General features: G+C 37.9%; 1 protein-coding gene across 8 annotated transcripts in view; it reads right to left on the minus strand.

The window, feature by feature from the left end:
* The window catches only part of LOC136876359 (arylsulfatase G), a 387,207-nt gene that overhangs the window by 332,966 nt on the left and 27,032 nt on the right, over window positions 1-27,209 (minus strand). For all 8 annotated transcript variants that reach the window (XM_068228394.1, XM_068228393.1, XM_067150243.2 and 5 more), the window contains exon 2: window positions 25,944-26,136. In XM_068228394.1, coding sequence (XP_068084495.1) covers window positions 25,944-26,136 — 193 coding nt within the window. The remainder of the gene's footprint in view (window positions 1-25,943; window positions 26,137-27,209) is intronic.

Genomic DNA, 27,209 nt, shown 5'->3' on the forward strand with positions numbered 1-27,209 from the left:
TCTGAGAGCATACTCCCCAGATATTTGTGGCTTTCCACAACTTCTAATCTTCCCTTTATTTCAACATTCACTCTTCCTTCTCTCTTCATCATCACTACTGTCTTAGCCTACTCTTCTCCACACTTATTTTCATTCCATATTCCTTTATCTCCTAATTCCACACAGTAACTTCTTCTTCTACTTCCATTTCATCTTCTCCCCATATTACTACGTCATTGCTTCCCGTTATTTGTTGTATATTCTTGTGGATTTCATCCATGACTGATGAAGAGTAGAGGGTATAATACACTTCCTTGTCAAAGTCCTGTTTCTACATTTAACCAGTTTGTCCTATCTTAGTCTTCACACTACTTACACACTTTTCTTACATGGCTTTGATTATTTGTACTTCTGCTCTGCCTACACTCCTTTTTTATCCATGCATCCCAGACCAACTGCCAAGGTACACTGTCATATGCCTTCTCAATATCTATAAATGTCATCACTAAATCCTTCCTGAACTACCATCTTTTCTCCATCATCTTCTTTTAATGCAAAAATTAGATCTAAAGTTGATCTATCTCTTCTAAAACAACATTGTTCTTCCTCCGTTTCCTTTTGTACTTTCATCCTCAGTCTTCCCTCTAATATCCTCTCTTAAGATCTTCACTACACGTAAAATGAGGGCGATTCCCCTATCGTTGCTACATTCTTTCTTATCACACTTCTTGATTACTGGGATTATTAGACCCTTCACCCAATCTTCTGGTACTTCTTTTTTCTTCCATATCACTCAAAATAATTCATACATCCAATGTAACCCTACTGGTCCTGATGCTTTTATCATCTCTGCAGCCACCTCATCCACATCTGATGCTTTACCACTTTTCATTTTCTTTATAGCTCCTTCGATTTGCAACATTGTTATATTTTCATTTTGGTTTTCTACCTTCTTCATGTTCATCCTCTTCCTCCAGTTCTTTGAATTTGATATAAAGTAATTTAGCAAAATACTCCTCTCATCACTGGCAAATATCATCTCTTTGTGTCAAAATTGGTCCTGTATCTTCTCTCCTGCTTACTTTGCTTGTAACTAATCCACACAACACTTTCTTACTTCTTTACCTACTTACTTCTTGCAAGGTTTCTGTGAAGTTTTCCCAACACTTCTGTTTCTCTTCCTGTACAATCTTCTGACATGCTTTCTTTGCTGCATGATACTTTTGTCTACCCTGTATTTCTGCCTCCTATTCAGCACCTCCATGCTTTTTGTTCTCCTTTCACTGTATCTCTTACTCTGTTATTCCACCGTTTCCTGCTTTTCCCCCGACACTCTACCACGTGTAACTTCTGCACATTTCGCCATTCCTTGCTTGAACTTGGCCCATTCCTCTTCAACAATAACGACCTCTCCTTTAGGAATTTGATTTTTCAGTTCTTCTTGGAACTTCTTTTGTATTCCTCTTTTCTTTAATTTTGATATCTTTATTTTTCTTTCTCCTGTCTCTTTTAATTTTACTATTTTACCAAGTCTTAATTTAGCTACTACAATTTTATGGTCTCCTTCAAAATCTTCTCATGGCATAGCTGTAACATCTTGCAATTGCCTGCATTTCTCTCTCTCAACTAAAATCAGATCAATAATTATTTTTATTCTCCTTTGTTATTTTTTTGGCTGTTCTTATTTCTGAACCATGTATTTCCTACTATTAATCCATTCCCCTCATCAAAATCTAGTAGCTCTCTTTCTGTATTTTTATTTCCGTAACTGAAAGGACCAATTATTTCTACTTTACCTTGCCTGTCTGTTCCTATGTCGGCATTCATGTCTCCCATTATCTCCCCTTCTTGATCTTCAATGTACCTCTCCAGTTCCTCCAAGAACTCCTCTAGACTCACTTCGACATTACCTGTCTGAGGTGCATATACTTTGATAAAATCTTGCACTTCACTCTCTAAGCCAAGTCTGATTTTCATGGTTCTGTCATTTGCCTGGTAGACCTTCTATATGTACTGTACCAGGTCTTCCTTCATAATAAAACCTACTCCATTATTGTCGTTTTCACTCAATTTTAACAATGCAATGTTGTTCTTTTCCCATGTATTCTATTAGTTTTTCTGTCTTGCTATTAAGGGTCAAGACATTTATAGTTGCAATCTTCGGCACTGTTTGTATGAAGCTTGAATGGTAAGGAAACTAAAACAAGCAAAAAAATAATTTAACTACCTCCTTTACAATAAGCCTCTTTAAAGATCCCAGTAAATGTGGTTATATCAGGGGGAACTTACAGCCTTATTTGAATCAATACCAATGAGTACAAATGTTGAAGAAGATTGGGATAATATTCAAACCATATTATTCAAACCACGTTAAAACAATCTGCTTTCCAGTCTCGGTACGAAAAAAAACAGTGGCACGGAAAGAAAGGCTTAAGACACTGGGATGATAATATTAAGAAAGTAATTACAGACAAGATGAAAGCTTTGAAAAATTATTTATCAACCAAAAATTTAGAAGATACCTTAGGAGGGCCCCAGAAGAAAGAAAAGTTTGGAAAAATACTAGCTGGGAAAACTTTGTCTCCTCCCTTGAAACAAACATAATGAGACCTCACACATAAACACACAAAATTTTAGAGCACTTGAACAACAACAACAAAAAAAATAACTTAAAAAAAAAAAAAAAATGTTATAACCCTTCAAACATGGATCAGTTATTTTCAACATCTATGTCAGGAAGAATCCAAGAAGACAATCAAGTAAGTCAAGAACAGAGTCAAGTTAATTACATTTTAGAACAGACACAATCAACAAATTGAAAGAATTACCCAGCCAGAACTTAAAATGATTCTAAAGAACTCGTAGAACAATAAAGGTCCTGGTGAAGATTAATTAGGAACTCTTTAAACACTCAAAAGGTTCGTGGTGACGGTTACTATAGTCAGGTGCTAGTTCGTGAACCATGAGCAATGGCTGAGTGGCCTAGTAAGTGGTCATGAGAGTCTCAATACAAGTTACCATGGGACAGGAGAGGGCATCTCAACTCAGAGATATTCTGAGTCATGGCCCTCCTAGTGCTCAGGCAGCTAGGACTAAACAATCCACCGAGGGTCTCTAACCCGTCAGAGGAGAGATACTCACTGGACTATGTATAAGTACAATAGCGTCCTGGTTCACAGAATTTAACGATCTCAGAACATTTTACGCCAGCATCGGAACTATGGGAGTAACGGAGTCCAACTTCTATTTGCAACACATGGGAATTTGATGGGGAGCTATCAATATTAATGGGGCTTATGGAAGAAAGAAAGTAGAACTGGCTGAGTTAGTAAAGAGGATGTGTCCGGATGTGTTAGGAGTTAATCATTTACAGCTGAGGGGAGATAACTAAGAAGAGATAGAAGATTATATTCTTAACAGGTGTTAGAAAGGGAGGGGCAAAGAGTGGGGTAGGGCTGCTAATCAGGAAAAGTATTGCATGCAACAAAGCTGTTAGGCACGTAAATGAGTAGGTGATGTGGATAGATTTAACAGTTGAAGAAATTAAAATCAGAATTGTCTCAGTGTACTTACTCATCATGAAAGGGCGCAGATAAGGATGAAGTTCACAAGTTTTATGAAGCACTGAATTACATCGTAGTCAGGGTCAACAGCAAGGATAGGGCAGTGCTCATGGGCAATTTCAATGCACGAGTTGAAAATAGAACTGAAGGATATGAGTAGGTGATGGGTAAATGTGGGTAAGATATGGAAGCTAACAGGAATGAGAAGCATTTACTGAACTTCTGTGCTAGTATAGGATTAGCAGTTACAAATCCAATCTTCAAGCATAAGGCTATTATTCACCACTACTTTGAATTCAGGAAATCTGTGAGGAATGTGCAGATATTCCAGGGATTTTTTGATGATACAGACCACTATCTGATCTCTAGGCCTAGGACAGAGAAAGTGAAATCTATCTGCAGACGAATAAGGGTAGAAAATCTCCAGGATGAGGAAATTAGACAGAAGTACATTGATATGATTAGTGAAAAGTTCCAAACAATAGACAGCAATCAGTTTCAGGATATAGAAAGACAATAGGTGGCATACAGGGATGGTGTAATAGAAACAGAAAGGGAATGCCTAGGAACAACTGTGTGTAAAGTTGGGAAAAAGCAAACATCTTGATGGATTGATGAAGTAAGGGCAACTTGTAAATGTAAAGGGACGGTGTAACATGCAGATAGGGAATTGCATGTAGATCAAGGAAACAGTGCGAAACAAACAACTGTTGAGTCCAAGATTTTAGTAATAATCTGAGAAGGCTAGATCAAGCGGCAGGGAAAAGTTTCTGGACAGTAATAAAATATCTTAGGAAGGGAGGGGAGAAAGGAAATGAATGGTGTTTTGGGTAAATCAGATGAACAGATCCCAGGAAATCACTGGACAGATGGAAGGTATATTTTGAAAATCTCCTCAACATAAAATAAATCTTTCTAGTGGTGTCCCAAACAACCAAGCTCATGGGGAGGAGGACAATAACGATAGTGCAATAATGTTTGAGGAAGTGGAAAGGAAGGTAAATAAACTCCGCTGTCATAAAGCAACAAGAATACGGTAGATGAAATTAGACTTGAAATGGTGAAATATAGGATAGGAATGCAGGGATGAAATGGCTTCGTAGAGTAATAAGATTAGCATGGAATATTAGTAAGGTAGCTTTTGACTGGATTCAAAACAAGTGATGAGCGACCTTAAAAGTAAATTAGACTTGTTAACATCTTCTCGTCTGCTCCACTCACACTGAAAACTATCAGTACTTCATTCCTCCATCTGTTCAACTTTCATATGCCCATTCTATACTATACATTCTAAATTAATACCAGTAAAATTTCTTGATTAAAAGTGGCCTCAAGGAAATTTTGCAACTCCTTTGTGACACTTCCAATGCTGTGCTCTTTACTCGGACAGGAAATACAAGATGAAACCCTGCTGTTTAAGGCTAGATGGGAAGCATTTCTTCAACATACCAACTCCTGTCAAAAGCTGCTTTCAACATTTAATAAGGACATCAACCAAACTCGTAACTTGGTAAAATGAAGTTTTAACCTGCATGGATCACCTTGCTTTGGAGGAAGATATGCAAAGGCTTCCCACAGATCCTACGCACATCCGTGTTTGTTAAGCTAGAAAAGAGCTGCGAGTGAGAGCATTTCAATCCTGGTGTTCTCTCCCAAACAAATGGAAAGGTGTAATTCTTTATAAGGAGTGTACACCTGCTTATATATGAGTGAGCAATCCTGAAGATCTGAGCAGGGGGAGTGAAAAGAAGCCATCAAGATGACATCTAACATCAATGCTGTCAGCGATACCACAGTGAGTATTGTACCGTTTTCATCGTCCTGATAACGGAATAAAGGTTGTCATACGACATTAAAAGTTTGCCATGCACGGTAATGAGATCGCGAAGATTACGGAATTGGGCCATACATCTAAAAAGAACGCATATATTAAGTGAAATAGGCCGTGATTTCAGAATATATATATAATACGAACGTATAAAATCAAGGGGGCCATGCACGTGATGGCAAAGATGTTCATTTGGCGAATTAAGTATGCTTAGGTCACGGAGTGAGACGGAAAGTTATAAAGGATCCATGCGGCCATGATAAAAAAAATAGAAAGTTTTTAAAATTGTTAAAAAAGAAGAAGTAGGGAACAATAAAAAAATCTTGTACGCAAAAACTACGTAAATTTATCCACGAGAAAAAAATAATCCTCACAGAAAGAAGAAGGGAGATATTTCAGTTATTAAGAGCTGAAGAACCTGCACAGTGAAGAAATATTTGAATTACACCTATATTTGAACAAATTTCGTGACGGAAAATCAGAGCAAGTTGAATAGTATCCGAACAGTAGTCGGAATATAGACTGAAGGCCGTTACGAGATATTAAGTCAAGTTTAACGCATTATAGGTTGATTAGCTGGATATAATAAAAAAAATGTTAAAGCTAATTTGATGATTTTTACCTGTTAAAATCTGTCACAAGGAGTTAACATTGAATTACTGTCGTAATAACCTGAATCAGAGATATAATCTAGATTCTCATTCTCAAGAGTATGGACGTGATATTAATTGCCATTTTGGAAATGTTTCTTTCACATATGACTAACGGCTACAACATGAGAGGCTAAATCGGAGATGGAGCCGACTTTCCGACGTAGACTGCCCAGCTGTTTCTACTATCCCGGGTCCCAAAACTACAACCTGATGGTGACGTAACGGATGTTGGAGACGATCTACGCAGTCCTAAGATGACAACATCGAAGCCTGACCCAGTCATCTAACGTCAGCGACCACAAGTTAAGTTCCAAAGAATTACTTTATTATCTTGAAATTAATGTGTCGTAGATGTAGTATTCATATATTTATAGTGAACATTGGTATGTTGTTTTTACGTAGTTCTTCGTGATGAAATCTCAGTTGATGCCATCTTTGCAATGAGATTGTCCTAGTTGATTTATTATTATGGAAGTAGGTATTTCTTCCAGAGTTTACAAACAATGTCATAATATAGGAATGTTTATAATTGAACAAGGAGAGATTTAGAGTGTGATTTTCAACCTTTATGGGATTGAAACAACGTATACAAAGAGACGTATCCCAAATTTAATATTTTTAAAGAAGATAGTTGATTTCTGAGTAACTAATATCTGGTTGCTGTTACGACGCGATGGCATGTGAGTAAATATTAACTTGTTTAGTTTATATATGTGTTTCATTTTCAGGATTACGTGTTTATGTGTATTATATATGAAATCTAACCCAAAAGTGTACCGTTGCAGTACTTTAATGATATGTTAAGATGATTTGCCGCCTTGTTGGAAATGATAAATGTTTACGTAGGAAAGTTAGGATTTGAGTGGCATGTTGATGTGGATTTACGAATAATTATTCGCTGAGATATATTTGTGGGAATGAATAATGATATATTATGGTAATTAATATTGGTAAATGGAGAGATAAATATGCTTATGGATAATTTTGGCGGTAAATACGGCGTATTACTGGCCAATGGTGATGTTTGACATACGCGGCAAGATATTAATATGGTAATGCGAGATATATTGGGTTAGTGGTACACGAATACAATGAAATACATCGTAGATTTCATATGTGGGTTACCGTAAACTGTCTTCATATTAAATATCCAAATAAGAAATAAAAGAAGGGAAACTTGTTGTCTTCATAAAGAATATGTCAACGTTGTACTGAATATTATTTGAAGTTTGGTGTCGAGAATGTATTTAATTCATAGAACAATTTCATAATTTAAATCACTACCACAATTAAATAAAATAGGTTACCAAATGCATTCCTACAGAATTTTTAATATTTGACTGGACATTGGTGAAACCATGAATCATGTTAGGTATAATTTCTATTTGAACTACGGTAATAATTGATCTTTACACGATACCTACATTTAATTTTAAGATGTTATTTGAATATTTTAACCAAATGACATGGTCAAGGTGACCAATATTTCTCATTTAATGAACTATATATATTTGAAATAGCCAATTTGAGCTGATATATATTTGGAACTTACTTGCGATTGCTAACGTTATAACATCGGAAGAAACGCGTGTGATAATGACAGAATATCAATTTGATAATGATGAAAATAAGCATTTTTTTAAAAAGAAAGAAACGAGAACTGATGGACTCAGATTAAGCATATTTATTATGAAGTTTACTAAGGCTTAGGGACTTAGGTTTATTTTCTAACCCATATTAACTTTTTCTGCTTATCAATTAATTGTTATTATTATTATTATGAGATAATCAGTTTCAGAGAATGTTATACTACGTCTTCAACAGATAGAATATGTACTTTCGATTTATATAATTAAGAGAATTTATCCTTTATTTTTGTGATGCGCATAATTGATGCAAGAGGAATAGTTGAGTCAGATCGAAGATAGATAAAAATTTATATTTTTTTTTTTTATAGAGAGGAGGAAGATAATTGATGTCGATAAATATTATCAGATTTTCTTTTATGATTCTAGAATCATGAAATAAATTATAGATTATCCAATTCAGATGTTATTATTTTAGGAGATAGGCTAATATCATTATGATATAAATGATTTTGAATTAATTCATTTTAAAAAAATATTTTATTTATTTTCCTTTCTTTTCTTCAAATGATTGGATTTGGAAAACTTGATACTGATTCTGGAGGACGAATGGTATCGATGGTAATTTATTAAAAAGGAAATGTGGTGTCCCAGTTGATCTCACGTAAAAAATTATACGGTTCACAGATGCAATTCAATTATCCCTGAGAGGTGTCGCGTGGCAATTTAAGGATTATCATATCAATAAATGTGATAAGAAAAATGGAGATTACGATATCGCTTAAATTTTATGATGTGGTAACTGTTTATTAAATGAATATTAGAAGCGAGCATAGCTACCGACACTTAGCATCATTTTTATTAAATGCATTGATCCATTTAATGATCTGTAGAAGTGATGGATGGTTGAGGGGAAAATAGCCGGAGCAATTGATAGGTCGCCCAATATGGTGCAAGAAAGAAACCCCCTCAGGATGGTGCATTTAACAATGGCGCCCAACGTGGGGCAAGAAAGAAACCCCCTCAGGATGGTGCAGTATGAAACACACAAGTTTTGAATTCTTGCTCGTAAGGTGAGTCACTGTGTAATTCGAGGCAGCATAATATAAGACCTGCCAGTGCTGTCACTTAAAACAAAAAAGGTTTTCTTGTTCACGAAGAAGTTCATTGAATCTCGGAAACAGACAGTACAAGATGTATCGACATGATAGCCAGCCCCTGAGATGTGAATAGATGCTATCATAGACCTAACCGTAAGAACAGAGTCATACCCTGAACAACCATCTGATATGCACACCAAAAAGGGTTCGATCTATAATCCAACCATCCCTTACCAAGTCAATGTGTCAACTCGACAACATTAACTCATAGAGCGGGGCTTGTGGCTCCATCCGCATTTCAAACTTAGCGCCAATGGGCTTCGCAGCTTCAGACTGTCTTTCTTTTCTCTTATCAACATTCAAGATTCAATATTAGGCATGAGCTTTAAAACTCATCTTACATGCTTTGGTAGGTGTTGCCATCTTTAGGAACTTTTTTTGAACCATGTAGTAGGAATGATATTACGACAGGGATTCCCATAATTATTTGGTTCATATTTGTTCAATGCAAGAAAAAAAACCCACTTAAATGCCGCATCATATTCAGCCCGTGCATTCATTAGTAGGTCCCATGGCTTGTTGTACGCTGTACTAAGTTCATGAGAAATAGAAGCTTCGATTTGTTCCTTTTGGGTTTTTGAAATATGTTAGAGTTTTATTCTTTTTATGTTGTATTACAGAGAGTAATAATATTTTTATAGTGCTGTTGGGACTTCTATGGTAGTTTTATTCATAAATGTTTATTACTAACGTACAAGTTTCTTTTTTCTTTTTTTTCTAGTTGCTTTACGTTGCACCGACAGATAGGTCTTATGACGACGATGGGACAGGAAAGGACTAGGAGTGGGAAGGAAGCGGCCGTGACCTTAATTAAGGTACAGCCCCAGCATTTGCCTGCTGTGAAAATGGGAAACCACGGAGAACCATTTTCAGGGCTGCTGACAGTGGGGTTCGAACCTACTATCTCCCGAATACCGTACAAGTTTCAGAAAGTAAAATAGAAATGACGACTTGCTTAAAAATTGTTCCATTTTATGAATATGCGTTGCAGTATTTAAATGAATGTGTCTCATTGCCACAATATACATATAATATTAGACAGATACATGCTGGGCTGCATAAATCCAAGAATTTAAAAAAAGAAATAATGATGAAAACATTTCCCCACCATAAGTTAGTTGTTACAGGGAGAAACTCGCTCCAACTTAAGGGTTTAAGGTCGTTGGTTTAATGGTTGGAGCGAGAGGTATGATCACAGGCTTCTTCGCAAAAGTTCTGCACGGACTTCCATCTAGACAATGCCTTTGTTCTAAGAATTACAATTACTGCTCTCAAAGGCTCAACTGCAGTATTATGCAATAATTTCAATGGATCCTAAACTAAAATGTTTTTAAAAATGATATTCCAAACTCTCTCACTTTAAATGACAAAATCATAGTGTTAAGTAGGCTTTGTCATGCGGCAATCCCTGAACAGGGAAAGAGTATTGTTTATTATCAAGCAATAAAAATAATACCCATCTACTAGCAAAGTAAAAGGAAAGATTGCAACAACTATCAAGGTATTTCATTGATCACTACATCAGGCAAGGTGTTCAATGGCATTTTGGAAGGTAGGATGTGATCAGTGACTGAGGTAAGTTGGATGAAAACCACCAATGTTTCAAAACACAGAGGGGCTGTTAGGATGATATTTTCAGTATGTGCCAGGTGACTGAAAATTGCTACGAGGGAAACAGACAGTTGTGTTTATGTTTTGTAGATCTAGAGAAGGCATATGACAGTGTCGAGGGAAAATATACTAGCTGTACTGGGAGACTATGGAATTAAGGATAGATTATTAAAAGCAGCCGCAAATGGCCCTGAGGTTCACTCAGCCTACACCAAAAATGAGTACCAGGTTAATTCCTGGGGGCAAAGGTGGCCAGGCGTAGAGCTAACCACTCTACCCCCATGAAGTGCCGAGGTTACGGATAGTGGAAGCCTTTACCTCCCACCCCTCCAAGGTCCTTCATGGCCTGTATGGAGATTATTTTGCTTTTTAAAAATTAAAATCAGTCAAAGGTATTTATGCTGCAGTGAGAATTGACAGTAGAATGAGTTCTTGGTTCACGGTACTTACAGGGGTTATACAAGGCTGTAATCTTTCACCTTTGTTGTTCATACCTTACATGGATCGTCTATTGAAAGAGATAAAGTGGCAGGGAGGGATTCAGTTCAGTGGAAATGTAAGTAGTTTGGCCTTGTCGATGAGTTGGTCTTTATAGCAAATTGTTTTGCAAGCTTGCAGTCTGATACATTGGAACTTAAAAATAAATACAATGAATATGATATGAAAATTACCCCTTCCTCTAATACTAGAAGGGTATCAGTAGGTAAGAAACATAAGAGAAATGAATGTGAGGTTGGGAATACAAAATTGAAACAGGTATATTATTTCATTATTTACCATATTTATGTGCATAATTCCCACCACCGCCCCCTTCGCATAATTTTCCCTCCCTGATTTTTAGAACGAAAATTTGGAAAAAAAAAAAATCGAATATATTTCTCCCCTTCTTTTATCTACAGTTTCCACTAGTTGTGAACCACGGACTTATCTCCTCTTCGTTATTCATGCAGATATATGGAAATCGGAAACTAGTTTGCAAATTCCAGTTCATGCTTCCCATGCTAGGAGAGGAGGAAAGTTACTGATTACTCAACATTCTAGTGCCCGGAGCCAGAACACAGCTGTGACTGCTAGACATAACTTGCCCTTGTTATCAGCTGTAGCTCGCACGCGTACAGTAATCGCTTTCAACAGTGTTTTTACATGTGAATTGTTGTGCGAATATTACCAGACTGAGCCAGGATCGTACCTACCACGTTGGGGTCAGAAGGGCAGTGCCTCAACCATCTGAGCCAATCAGCCTGGCATTTCATGTATTTAGGATATATATTCTCCCAGGATGGTAGATTGGCAAGCAAGTTTAAATCAAGATGCAGCAAAGCTAATCAAGTGAACTAGCAGTTGCGATCAACAGTATTCTGTAAGAAGGGAACCAGCTCACGGACAAAATTTTTACACTGATCTGTTTCCAGACCAACTTTACTGCATGGGAATTAAACCTGGGTGGACTCAGGATATCTCATTCATAAGTTAGAGGTAAAAACATGAAAGTAGCAAGAATGATCGCTAGTACAAACAGGAAGGTACAATGGCACTGAGAGGGCTATCAACCTACTTAAATAGCTCATCCAACCAAAGCAGTTGGCCCTCTTAAGATGTAGCGTTAGTTAATGTCTCCCAACACTTGGTGATGAGTTGTCCCGGATTTCCTGGCCATACATACTGTCTTCACACAGAATGCTATACGGAAATCACTCAAAATATTAACCCCTTCTTCAAGCAATTTGGCCACTTGTCTATCACTGTATACACCATTTCCAGCAGTGCTGAGGCTGGCACCTTCCTCAAATTTTATTTTCAGGGCATGGTACTTCAACAAGGATTCAAGAAGACATTTCTCTTTCCTCCCATGGTAATGCAATGTGGCCTCCAGAGAGGCCTGGTCCAGGGGGTCAGTTCACGTCTTAACGTTCCCATCCAACTGACGAATCATCAACAACGTCATATGGCCTCACTTCATATGAGCACAGCAGAGTGGTTGGAATTAAACCCAGCCCTTTGGCATGCAATCTAGTGATTAGAAATTATACGATATATCACCAGCTCTCCTACCCTGCCGGCCAACATTCTGATGGTTTAAATGTTTTCCAGCACCGGGACTAAAAAACCAGCTAACCACAGTGTCAAACCATAAAGACTTGATGCCGTAATGATCGTGGCAACCAAGTGGGCTTCCTCTATCAGCCAATCTGCAAGCAATAGTCCAGTGGATTAAGGTACGGGCTTCCTAAGAAGCAACCCATAGTAGCAATGAACTTGAGCACACTGTGCTCCAGCCGACATCGTGTCAACATTGCCTTGTGGGTGGATGCATCCGTGCATACACATACATACAAGGGGGTCTTTAAGGGCTTCACAACCTTTTTCTGAATGTCACTTTGGTAGTTGCTGACATGTTTTCACCTCCTTCATTCTGCAGAAATGCTGTGACGTGACACCCTCACTGACACTCCCCAAAAAACTATCACCCATGCCAGGTGGTGACCTCTTTCCACTCTAGAAGCTGACAGTGGTTTTTCATGAGCTGGGAGCATACACTCAATCATTCTGGAATTTAGTATTTCTTCCACGGTGAAACTTTTCACAGCTGTAAGGAGAATTTGATAGTGACTGCCATTTGCATGCTTCTCCTACTAATTCTTGTCCCACATGGATCCTATCTGATGTAAAGCTGCTGTCAGTTCCTTTGCTATAATTCACGCCTAAAATAATCTTTAACGATGCATGCCAATGTTTGTGGTGGGAGTTCCATTTTCTATACTGTGTTTCTTTGCTTGCGGGGCAGATTTCTCCCAAGTCTCTCAGCAACAGCTTTAATGGCTTCTGGTGTTGTCTCGCATAGCTAATCACTTCTAGGCCCATCATCGACAGAAAAAATCTTGCTGTATCATGTAATAGTTCACTATACAAATTTATTTGTTATTTACAGCTGTGTGGTTCATGGTGTGGGTTACTGTAGTCACATCCTAGTTCGTGAACCATAGGCAACAGCTGAGTGGCCTAGTAAGTGGTTCTGAGAGTCGGGATACCAGTTGCTATGGAATAGGAGTGGGCATCTCGGACATATTCTGAGTCATGGCCCTCCTTGTGCTCAGGCGGCTAGGACATTACAATTCACCGGTGGTCCATAACCCGTTAGAGGAGAGATCCTCACTTGGACTATATGCAAGTAGGGTAGCATCCTGCTTCATGAATTTCCGAGCTCAGAACATTTTAAGCAAGCCTTGGACCTATGGGAGTAATGGAGTCCCACTCCCATTTGACAAGCGAGGGACTCCTTGGAAACAACTTGGCGAACGAAATGGAATTTGATGGGGAGCTATCAATATTAATGGGGCTTATGGAAGACAGAAAGTAGAACTGGCTGAGTCAGCAAAGAGGATGCATCTGAATGTGCTAGGAGTAAGTGATATTCGGGTAAGGGGAGATAACGAGGAACAGATGGGAGATTATAAAGTGTACTTGACGGGTGTTAGAAAGGGAAGGGCAGAGTCTGGGGTAGGGCTCTTTATCAGGAATACCACTGCCCGCAAATAGTTTCTGTTAGGCACGTAAATGAGCGAATGATGTGGGTAGATTTGGCAGTTGGAGGAATCAGGACTAGAACTGTCTCCGTGTATTCACCATGAGAGGGTGCAGATGAGGATGAAGTTGACAAGTTTTATGAAGCATTGAGTGACATCGTGGTCAGGGACAACAGCAAGGACAGAATAGTGCTAATGGGCGATTTCAATGTGAGATTTAAAGATAAAAATTTTCATTGTTCCGTATTGAAATTATTGATGTTAAAAATTAAATAACTGGAGGTTCAACCTATTCAATACTCAAAAGAAAGAAACGTAGCAATCACATTTCTATTTAAATGGGACCGGTTTCGACCTTAGTCTAGGTCATCATCAGCCATAAAAAACATGTAAAATGTTTAAGAATGTTGGAGGTCAGTTTTTCACTGTTAGGCACAAAGACACGACATCACATTCTGTTCTGCACAAAGTCACAACATTAACAATCAACTTGCGAAGATCAAAAAGGCTTGAATTCGCAGACGAACAGATCTGTAGATGAAAGCCGCCAGCTCCCGGTGACTACGTGGCACACTCAAGGTCACGCGCTGCGGCCAAACACCAAAGCAGAGTGGAGAACGTTTCGAAGGTCCAGAACCTGTCACGGCTGCGGGAAGCCAAGTACGTATATAAAAATGTACGATGCCAATTAGTATAACCGAACGAGCACCCGTACTCCAGCTAAGATCTTGGTAAACAGTTGATTTGAAAAAACAATTGTAGAGAGAAGAAAAAAAAATGTAGTAAAAAGCGCAATATCGGAAAACAAATGAAAACTTATATGCACAGTGCGCTATTTAAAAAAAAAAAAAAATTTTTTTTAGGTTATGATTGAAGTAGTCGAAGTTGGCGCAAGACAAAAATTTTTGAAAGAGGAGAATAAATTAAACGAGGAAGAGTGATAGTGAAATAAGAGAAAGAATAAAAGAAATTGAAGTTAGATGGTAATGAGGAAAGATAAGATAGGGAAATGAAGGAGGGGTAGTTTAAGGTGGGTTAGGAGGGTGGGTTATTGGAGGTAGAAAATGTGGGTGGGAACTATGTAAGACATGGAAAATAGAACTGGGGTTTTGGAATTTGGAATTTTTGAGAAGAAGAATTAGGAAGTCAAAAAGGATATTGGGTTTTTCAGAAATGTCGTTTAAATTGAAATTAGGGTTGAAGTACTGGTCAAGGTGGATAAAGCAATTTTCAGTAATGTTTAAGAGGGGGCCTTTGTTAATGATTTTAAGTATGTTTATGTCATTGTCAATACTGGTGAAATTATGTTTGGAGTCTTGTATGTGCTGTCCTATGGCAGAGAATCTGTTGTATTTAATGGCGTTGACATGTTCAGAGTACCTGATATTGAAGTTGCGGCCAGTTTGTCCGATGTAGGAGGAACTGCAGTTGTTACATTTAAATCTGTATACACCAGATTTAGAAAAGGCATTAGACTTATTTAGAGATTTAGAGTTGTGTAAGATATCAAGACTTCTATTGTTAGTTCTAAAAGAAATTTTCATATTATGTTTTTTAAAGATATTAGTTATTTTATAAGCATCCTGAGTAAAAGTGAAGGTGGAAAAAGCAGTTGGTTTTATTGTGTCTTTAGATAAAGTGGTTTTTGGACGGTGTTTGAATTTGTTGATGATGCGGTTAATGAAGGAGTTGTTAAAGCCATTAAATTTAGCAATGTTGCGGATGGTGTTTAATTCATTATTTAAATCTTTTTTGGACATAGGGGTGTTGAAGGCACGAAAAATTAAGCTGTTATAAGTAGCACGTTTATGAGCTTGGGGGTGCGAAGAATCTTGTCTTATTGTAGTTGCTGTTTGGGTTGGTTTTCTGAAAATTTTGTAAGATAAAGAAGAAGGATGTCTAGTAATAGTTAGGTCTAGAAAATTAAGAGTTTGGTTGTGTTCTGATTCGAGGGTGAATTTAATGTTAGAGTCTAAGTTGTTGAGATGAAGAAGTGTAGAGGCTGCGTTGGTTGATTCCTCATTTAATATTACCAATGTGTCGTCGACATATCTCGCCCAAAAGAGGATGTTGGAGAAATTATTATTATTATTAATTCTTGTGTTTTCTAAGAAGTCGAGGTAAATTTCAGCAAGAATGCCAGAAGCAGGTGAGCCCATAGCCAAGCCATCTTGTTGATAAATGGTGTTGTCAAAGGTAAAATAATTATTGTTGAGAACTAATTTTAAAATAGACATGAAGTCTTGAATTTCAAGTTTACTTAGGTTACTGAATTTGTTTAGGTTGTTGTTTATAATGGGGAATAATTTTGGAATTGGAATACTAGGGTACATGTTGACAATGTCAAAAGAATGGAGAGAAAAATTTGGTTGGATTTCAAAATTTTTTAATTTGTTGATTAGATCAGAAGTGTTTTTGATAGATTTGTTGGATAAAAATCGATAATTTTTTAGTAAAAATGTTTGGATGAATTTAGAAGTGTTGTATAGGGGACTGGGTCTGTAATTAATAATTGGACAGATCTGTTCGTCTGCGAATTCAAGCCTTTTTGATCTTCGCAAGTTGATTGTTAATGTTGTGACTTTGTGCAGAACAGAATGTGATGTCGTGTCTTTGTGCCTAACATTGAAAAACTGACCTCCAACATTCTTAAACATTTTACATGTTTTTTATGGCTGATGATGACCTAGACTAAGGTCGAAACCGGTCCCATTTAAATAGAAATGTGATTGCTACGTTTCTTTCTTTTGAGTATTGAATAGGTTGAACCTCCAGTTATTTAATTTTTAACATCAATAATTTCAATACGGAACAATAAAATTTTTATCTTTAAATGCACAAGCTAACCAAGCTAAACAAAAAGCCTTCTCTTACATGGGCCTTAAGATCAAGATCGCTAAATTAGGAAAAGACATCGACTTCCTGAAACAATGCATATCCTACAATCTTACCCCCAAATTTCTTCAAAGTTGTACCAGAAAAAACATTTCTTCTCCTCACATGTTAAAAACCCAAAAAATAACCAACAAAATTTGGCTAAAAAACGAAATTCGTTTCTTATACAAGAAAAAATCATTTTTAAACAACAGATTATACGAAACACATCTAGAAATTGCTAATCTTCTCCCGAGTGCACAATGGAACCTCTTCCTAACTCAAGTAGACGATAAATTATTTCATGTACTGTCAATCAAACAACAAACCCTTGAGAAAAAACTCAAAATTCTCAAGAACAACTCTTCTTCACATAAATTCCAGTTTAAGAACCGTAACACACCCTCCAAAACTATTGAACAATTCCATCCTCCCATCGTAAATCTATCTAAAACAACTCTGAGTGATGATGAAAACTCAATCCTTTCGAAGGGCTTCAAACACAATTGGCCCAATCTTAACACTTTCAATGTAGCCACCAATTTAATTATTGAATCTGAAATAGCCATTAACAAAATGCCAACAGATGAACAAGATGAAATCAGATATGAAGTAAAAAGGAAACTTGAAAAAATCTTCATTAACAATAACAAAAACACTTCTCTTATTAATTATAATAATAATAATAATAATTTAATTAAAGATAATAAAACCATTTCAGATCTTAAAAAGAAAATCAATGACAATAATCTCATTATCACCAAATCTGATAAAGGCAACACTACTGTCATAATGGATAAAACTGACTACTTAGATAAAACCAAAAACTTTTTCAGTGACCCTTCTTTTTCTATAATAAAAAAAGACCCAACCACAAAAATCCAACGCCTACTCAAACATACTTTAAAAAACGTTTCCTTTCTCCTCACAGATCAAGAAAAAACTAAACTAATAAACATGAACCCTGGACTACCCACTGCCAAAGCCCTCCCTAAAATTCACAAAACTAACATTCCTATCCGTCCAATTATTAATTACAGACCCAGTCCCCTATACAACACTTCTAAATTCATCCAAACATTTTTACTAAAAAATTATCGATTTTTATCCAACAAATCTATCAAAAACACTTCTGATCTAATCAACAAATTAAAAAATTTTGAAATCCAACCAAATTTTTCTCTCCATTCTTTTGACATTGTCAACATGTACCCTAGTATTCCAATTCCAAAATTATTCCCCATTATAAACAACAACCTAAACAAATTCAGTAACCTAAGTAAACTTGAAATTCAAGACTTCATGTCTATTTTAAAATTAGTTCTCAACAATAATTATTTTACCTTTGACAACACCATTTATCAACAAGATGGCTTGGCTATGGGCTCACCTGCTTCTGGCATTCTTGCTGAAATTTACCTCGACTTCTTAGAAAACACAAGAATTAATAATAATAATAATTTCTCCAACATCCTCTTTTGGGCGAGATATGTCGACGACACATTGGTAATATTAAATGAGGAATCAACCAACGCAGCCTCTACACTTCTTCATCTCAACAACTTAGACTCTAACATTAAATTCACCCTCGAATCAGAACACAACCAAACTCTTAATTTTCTAGACCTAACTATTACTAGACATCCTTCTTCTTTATCTTACAAAATTTTCAGAAAACCAACCCAAACAGCAACTACAATAAGACAAGATTCTTCGCACCCCCAAGCTCATAAACGTGCTACTTATAACAGCTTAATTTTTCGTGCCTTCAACACCCCTATGTCCAAAAAAGATTTAAATAATGAATTAAACACCATCCGCAACATTGCTAAATTTAATGGCTTTAACAACTCCTTCATTAACCGCATCATCAACAAATTCAAACACCGTCCAAAAACCACTTTATCTAAAGACACAATAAAACCAACTGCTTTTTCCACCTTCACTTTTACTCAGGATGCTTATAAAATAACTAATATCTTTAAAAAACATAATATGAAAATTTCTTTTAGAACTAACAATAGAAGTCTTGATATCTTACACAACTCTAAATCTCTAAATAAGTCTAATGCCTTTTCTAAATCTGGTGTATACAGATTTAAATGTAACAACTGCAGTTCCTCCTACGTCGGACAAACTGGCCGCAACTTCAATATCAGGTACTCTGAACATGTCAACGCCATTAAATACAACAGATTCTCTGCCATAGGACAGCACATACAAGACTCCAAACATAATTTCACCAGTATTGACAATGACATAAACATACTTAAAATCATTAACAAAGGCCCCCTCTTAAACATTACTGAAAATTGCTTTATCCACCTTGACCAGTACTTCAACCCTAATTTCAATTTAAACGACATTTCTGAAAAACCCAATATCCTTTTTGACTTCCTAATTCTTCTTCTCAAAAATTCCAAATTCCAAAACCCCAATTCTATTTTCCATGTCTTACATAGTTCCCACCCACATTTTCTACCTCCAATAACCCACCCTCCTAACCCACCTTAAACTACCCCTCCTTCATTTCCCTATCTTATCTTTCCTCATTACCATCTAACTTCAATTTCTTTTATTCTTTCTCTTATTTCACTATCACTCTTCCTCGTTTAATTTATTCTCCTCTTTCAAAAATTTTTGTCTTGCGCCAACTTCGACTACTTCAATCATAACCTAAACAAAATTTTTTTTTTTTTTTAAATAGCGCACTGTGCATATAAGTTTTCATTTGTTTTCCGATATTGCGCTTTTTACTACATTTTTTTTCTTCTCTCTACAATTGTTTTTTCAAATCAACTGTTTACCAAGATCTTAGCTGGAGTACGGGTGCTCGTTCGGTTATACTAATTGGCATCGTACATTTTTATATACGTACTTGGCTTCCCGCAGCCGTGACAGGTTCTGGACCTTCGAAACGTTCTCCACTCTGCTTTGGTGTTTGGCCGCAGCGCGTGACCTTGAGTGTGCCACGTAGTCACCGGGAGCTGGCGGCTTTCATCTACAGATCTGTTCGTCTGCGAATTCAAGCCTTTTTGATCTTCGCAAGTTGATTGTTAATGTTGTGACTTTGTGCAGAACAGAATGTGATGTCGTGTCTTTGTGCCTAACAGTGAAAAACTGACCTCCAACATTCTTAAACATTTTACATGTTTTTTATGGCTGATGATGACCTAGACTAAGGTCGAAACCGGTCCCATTTAAATAGAAATGTGATTGCTACGTTTCTTTCTTTTGAGTATTGAATAGGTTGAACCTCCAGTTATTTAATTTTTAACTTCAATGTGAGAGTTGGAAATAGAACTGAAGGATACGAAAGGGTGATTGGTAAAAGTGGGGAAGATATGGAAGCTAATGGGAATGGGAAGCGTTTGCTGGACTTCTGTGCTAGTATGGGTTTAGCAGTTACGAATACATTCTTCAAGCATAACGCTATTCACCGCTACACATGGGAGGCTAGAGGTACCAGATCCATAATAGACTATATCTTAACTGACTCTGAATTCAGGAAATCTGTTAGGAATGTATGAGTTTTCCGGGGATTTTTCGATGATACAGACCACTACCTGATCTGTAGTGAACTAAGTATCTCTAGGCCTAGGGTAGAGAAAGTGAAATCTGTCTGCAAACAAATAAGGGTAGAAAATATCCAGGACAAGGAAATTAGACAGAAGTACATGGATATGATTAGTGAGAAATTTCGAACAGTGGACAGTAAGCAGGTTCAGGATATAGCAAGTTAATGGGTGGCATACAGGGATGCTGTAGTAGAAACAGCAAGGGAATGCCTCGGAACAACTGTGTGTAAAGATGGGGAAAAAGCTAACATCTTGGTGGAATGATGAAGTGAGAGCAGCTTGTAAACGTTAAAAAAAGGCTTATCAGAAATGCCTCCAAACAAGGGCCGAGGCAGACAGGGATTTGTACGTAGATGAAAGAAACAGAGCGAAACAAATAGTTGTTGAATCCAAAAAGAAGTCATGGGAAGATTTTGGTAATAACCTGGAAAGGCTAGGTCAAGCAGCAGGGAAACCTTTCTGGACAGTAATAAAGAATCTTAGGGAGGGAAAAAGGAAATGAACAGTGTTTTGACTAATTCAGGTGAACTCATAATAGATCCCAGGGAATCACTGGATGAAGCAGTTGACTGGGTCAAAATGCTAGACCTAGAGTTATAGTATTGTACGGACTTGTGACTACGCACATTTACCCTGAACTATATACATGTGTGTACATAGATTCATCATACGATAAATAAATAAATACTGGAGAGGTGGAGGGAATATCTTGAACATCTTCTCAATGTAAAAGGAAATCATCCTGGTGGTGTTGCAAACAGCCAAGCTCATGGGGAGGAAGAAAATTATGTTGGTGAAATTACGCTTGAGGAAGTGGAAAGGATGGTAAATAAACTACATTGTCATAAAGCAGCACGAATAGATGAAATTCAACCTGAAATGGTGAAGTATAGTGGGAAGGCAGGGATGAAATGGCTTCATAGAGTAGTAAAATTAGCATGGAGTGTTGGTAAGGTACCTTCAGATTGGACAAAAGCAGTAATTGCACCTATCTATAAGCAAGGGAACAGGAAGGATTGCAACAACTATCGAGGTATCTCACTCATTAGTATACCAGGCAAAGCATTCACTGGCTTCTTGGAAGGGAGGGTGCGATCAGTCGTTAAGAGGAAGTTGAATGAAAACCAGTGTGGTTTCAGACCACAGACAGGCTGTCGGGATCAGATTTTCAGTATGCGCCAGGTTATTGAAAAATGCTACGAGAGGAATAGGCGGTCGTATTTATGTTCCGTAGATCTAGAGAAAACATATGACAGTGTACCGAGGGAAAAGATGTTTGCTATACTGGGGGACTATGGAATTAAAGGTAGATTATTAAAATCAATCAAAGGCACTTATGTTGACAATTGGGCTTCAGTGAGAATTGATGGTAGAATGAGTTCCTGGTTCAGGGTACTTACAGGTGTTAGACAAGGCTGCAATCTTTCACCTTTGCTGTTCGTAGTTTACATGGATCGTCTGCTGAAAGATATAAAATGGCAGGGAGGGATTCAGTTAGGTGGAAATGTAGTAAGCAGTCGCTGACAACTTGGTCTTAATGGAAGATTGTGCCGAAAGCCTGCAGTCTAATATCTTGGAACTTGAAAAGAGGTGCAATGAGTATGGTATGAAAACTAGCCTCTCGGAGACTGATGTCAGTAGGTAAGAAATTCAACAGAATTGAATATCAGATTGGTGATACAAAGCTAGAACAGGTCGATAATTTCAAGTATTTGGGTTGTGTGTTCTCCCAGGATGGTAATATAGTAAGTGAGATTGAATCAAGGTGTCGTAAAGCTAATGCAGTAAGCTCTCAGTTGCGATCAACAGTATTCTGTAAGAAGGAAGTCAGCTCCCAGACGAAACTATCTTTACATCAGTCTGTTTTCAGACCAACTTTGCTTTACGGGAGCGAAAGCTGGGTGGACTCAGGATATCTTATTCATAAGTTAGAAGTAACAGACATGAAAGTAGCAAGAATGATTGCTGGTACAAACAGGTGGGAACTATGGCAGGAGGGTACCCAGAATGAGGAGATAAAGGCTAATTTAGGATTGAACTCGATGGATGGATCTGTACGCATAAACCGGCTTCAGTGGTGGGGTCATGTGAGGCGAATGGAGGAGGATAGGTTACCTAGGAGAATATTGGACTCTGTTATGGAGGGTAAGAGAAGTAGAGATAGACCGAGACAACGATGGTTAGACTCGGTTTCTAACGATTTAAAGATAAGAGGTATAGAACTAAATGAGGCCACAACACTACCTGCAAATCGAGGATTGTGGCGACGTTTCGTAAATTCACAGAGGCTTGCAGACTGAACGCTGAAAGGCATAACAGTCTATAAAGATAATGTATGTAATGTATGTATGTATTTACAGCTGTCTCAACAAGTCAAACATCTCCACTGGATTTTCGTTACACTTATGAGATGTAATCACAGTAATATGGTTCTCTTTCACACCCCACTTGATGTTGACTGTGCAATGATTGATCAACTGATTTTTTACAAAACCTCGGATCATAATAATTCTTTGCTGCACACATTACTGCAGACCTACCAACCAAAAATACTGTAATGACATGTGTAAACTAGGGACAGAACTTATGGCACAACTAGATGTAATATTTATGGTACGTCAGTTAATGGAGAAATATTATGAATACAATGTAGATATCCACCAATTATTTGTGGATTTTAAACAGGCATATGATTGTATAATAAGGGGAAAGCTGTATGAAGTGATGAAAGACTTTGGAATCCCTGTGAAGATTATCAGACTTATCAAAATGACTTTGAAGGATACAAGAGGTGTGGTCAAAGTTGGAGGAAATAACTGAAGAATTTGCAGTAGTACAGGGTCTAAGGCAAGGGGACGTAATGTCAACACTATTGTTCAACATAGCCCTGGAAAATGTCATGAGGAAAGCAGTAATTAGTAACCCAGGGGGAACCCTGCTCAACCGTTTGAGCCAGAATCTAGCCTATGCAGATGACATAAATCTGATGGCACGAAGATTTCAAGAATTAGAGGAAGGCCTGGAGAGGTTGGAAAGAGCAGCTATAGAAATATGTCTTCAGGTTAATCAGAAGAAGACAAAGTATATGTTTGTATCTCGGTCTACGGAAATGACAGGAGAACCCACAATACAACTGAATGGGAAAAACTATGAAAAATAGTAGGAGTTTCAGATATCTCGGATCGCTGGTTACTTCAGACAATGATATAAGAGAGGAGATAAAAACAAGAATAGCAGCAGGCAACCGAAGCTATTTTTCATTAGTCAAGGTTTTTAGAACAAGAACACTTAGTAAGAATTTGAAGTTTAAAGTGTATAGAACAGTAGTTAAACCAGTGGTGACTTATGGATCAGAGACATGGATTCTTACTGGCACAGATGAAGAACACCTCCACAGATGGGAACAACAGATATTAAGGAAAATATATGGACCCGTATTGTAACAGTAAATGTGGTACTTCGGTAGACATGAGACGCGGGGCGTGTACCATTCGTTGAAGTGCGTACAGAGGGAGAGGGTTTGTTTAGAAATAAATCTTAAATTTTTTCCTCCGAGTTTATTAATAAATTCAAAGTCATGTCACCTCTGTACAGCAGATACAGTAGAAAATGTTCCTCGTCCTAGGGCTGGCGATGTCCTTGAATTCCGGCAGCTCCTTTTCCCGTACCAGTGAACCACCATTCCTACCCCGATGGAAGTTCTAGAAGATCCATTCGACGTCTTGAAGATCCATACGGTGCTAATGAAGGGCGTTCAGGTAGTCCTCGTGAATGATGAACGTGAATGAACATCGTTAAGCCTTGGGGCGAGTTAATGCAAAGACTGCTTCTGCACAGATGAGAGGAAAGTTTACCAATGGCTTTAACAAGGTTCAAACACAAAAAAAATATATCTTTGAAAGTTTATCACACGGTGAAATGTCACTCAATTTTTCCCGTGTTAAATGAAAAGAAGGCCACTAAACTCGAATGAGCATGTAAGTTCAATACTCATAAAAATAAAAGTCCACACGAAACTTATTGTCGAATTTTAACAGAGTCACTTGAAGTTTGTGGCACTTGGCATAATGTAAAGTAATGCCGCACGACTTAGTTCTTTGAAGCACTGTTCAACATAATTTAATTGGATTCGAAAATAAAGATGTTTCACTCGTGAATTCGAACTCATTCACGTATTGATAATAACATGAAATCAAAAGACGAAATTAATCGAGTATTGACAGTCCTCGGTTCGACTGTTCGTAAAACTGAATGTTCGTAGAATTGAAAGGTGCTGTTTAGTAGAATTGAAATGCACAGTTCACACATGCACAGTTTACAGTTCATGACCAACAAATATTTACACAGTTCATGAAATGGCAAATTATTGACAAAGTCATGCTTGCAATCGAGTAAATCTGGATTAAAACACAGTCTCATAAACTTGAAGTATTTAGTACTCTGTAAGGAGCAAATTGTTCTAAGTCCTGTCCATAACATGAAACTTCAAATTACGAGCACTCGAAAACATTCGCAAGTCTTATATACTCGTGTAGAATAACAGTCACTTGATAATGTTCAGACGAAGCACAATTTATATCACGTCCCGTCGGAGTAAAAGTTTGTCACTCACAGTATAAAGAAATCCGTACAAGTCCATATTCGACGCGATTGGGTTAAAGTCCACGGACTCGAAGATTGATAGCCGCTTCACGCTAGATCACGGTCCTCGCGAACCGACTGTATGAACTCCACTGCCTAGCGTGCACATACACACTCTGGCCACATACTCAGGCCACACACTGCTCTGCTGAGCGAAGCAGTACTGTATTTATATCTTCACATCTCGTTCCATAACTTCATCACCTCATGCCAGATTTACGTGAGACTCGACAGGAACATAGATAAGGGATCGGGTTACATGGTGATGTTGTTAAATTTGTTTAATTATTATTGTGGGGAAAGTTATTACCCATAGAAACTCGAAGAACATTCCACATCAGTCTAGGCTCTGTATCGCGGCGAGGCATGCTGTGACGTCACCCGCTCTCTACGTCACACGCACACAGCTGTTGCTCGCCGTCCAGTCAGTCTTTCGTAGCCGGCCCGGAGCGTAACGCGAAAGTTTTTAAAATTTCTATTACGGGGACTTAGTTTTGTACCGCCGTTACCGGTACAGTATGATAATGAGGTATGGAGATAAGGAGGAATGAGGAAATAAAGATATTATATGGGGAACCAGATATTGTGACGGATATCAAGGGTAGTAGACTGAGATGGCTAGGACATGTGGAACGGATGCCTGAAGAGAGAGTAGTTAAGAAAGTATATCAGGGTAAACCAGGCAGGAGATGACTAAAAGGTAGACCAAGGAAGAGATGGCTGGATGATGTGGAGGAAGACCTCAGGAAGATGGGTGTAAGAAGATGGAGAAGCAAGGCGACCGACCGAGAGGAGTGGGCTACGATAGTTCGAGAGACCAAGGCCCTCCACAGGCTGTAGCGTCCAGGAGTAAGTAAGTAAGGTGTAATATATGACGGAATTTATGACATGAGCTTGGTAGTGTTTCTCTTCTTGAAACTTAAAAAACAAAACAAAAAATATTTACCTGCTAGCCTTGTTGGCTATCTCCTCTAACCAATACCAACTCTCAGGAGATCTAGGGAATCCCAGAGAAGAAGTTTGTAGCAGCAATCCTTTCTGGAAAATATGTTCCAAAGACTGACAAAATGGCTGAAGATGTACATTGCTGTCATTGATCTCTGTCTGATTTGAAGCCTGCACCAGTTTTAAAGTCAAGCCTGAAAAGCAAAGATAAACTATGGTTTGTAATTTTTATTGCAACTGCAACTTTAAAAGTATCCAATTACTGGTATCACACAGCTTAATAAGCAAACATTCTACAACATTAAAATGACTGATTACAATGCATACTTCTTATCATTTATACCTTTTTCCTTGATACCAAAATCCAGATTTATGAAATATCAGATTAGGACATCAAACAGATGAACATTGTTACTTAGGTAGTAGAATAACTACTGATGGCAGAAATAAGGACATTAAATGTTTAGAAGCCTCTGTAAGGAAAGGTCTTTCATAATAAAAGAAATTTGCTACCTTCAAACACAACATTCAAGTGTCTTCACATTGTATCTCCTATTTCCTGCTACTCTCTTCACGTTCACATACAACGCGCGTTCCATAAGTAATGCGACCAATTTTGTTCTGATGCAACTGTACACTGCAGCATGTTCTAACCTGCTGGGCTAGATGGAGGGGGGTGTTAGCTTCAAACGCTCTTTGTCTCATTCGGCAGCGAGCTGCCGGAGAGTCAGAACGTGCATTTTCGTCAAGCCCGTTTTGAGTTCATGTAACACGGCACAATGGATCGTTCTGTAGACCAACGGTACGCTATCAAATTTTGCGTTAAATTTGGGAAGTCCGCCACCGAAACATTTCCATTACTTCAGCAGGCCTTTGGGACTGATTGCTTGTCCAAATCACAAGTTTTCCGATGGCACAAGTCGTTCATGGAGGGCCGAGAGGAGATCACCGACAAGCCTCGCAGTAGATGGCTATCAACCTCACGAGTCGACAAAAATGTGACGCGTGTGCGTGATTGTTTGAACTCTGACAGACGGCTGAGCCTTCAATTGATAGCACAAACTCTAAACATGGCAAAAACAACCGTTTTCCGCATTGTGACTAAAAAGGAAGGTCTCGCGCTGCCGAAGCGACATCAAGGACACGGGGAAAGTTCATCACGATAACGCGCCGAGTCACAGCGACTTCATTGTCAACGACTTCCTGGCCAGGACCAACAACCCATTGGTTCCCAGCCTCCCTACAGTCCTGACCTGGCTCCCGCTGA

Source organism: Anabrus simplex, chromosome 6 (genome assembly GCF_040414725.1).
Source record: "Anabrus simplex isolate iqAnaSimp1 chromosome 6, ASM4041472v1, whole genome shotgun sequence".
In the NCBI taxonomy this organism is placed as follows: domain Eukaryota; kingdom Metazoa; phylum Arthropoda; class Insecta; order Orthoptera; family Tettigoniidae; genus Anabrus; species Anabrus simplex.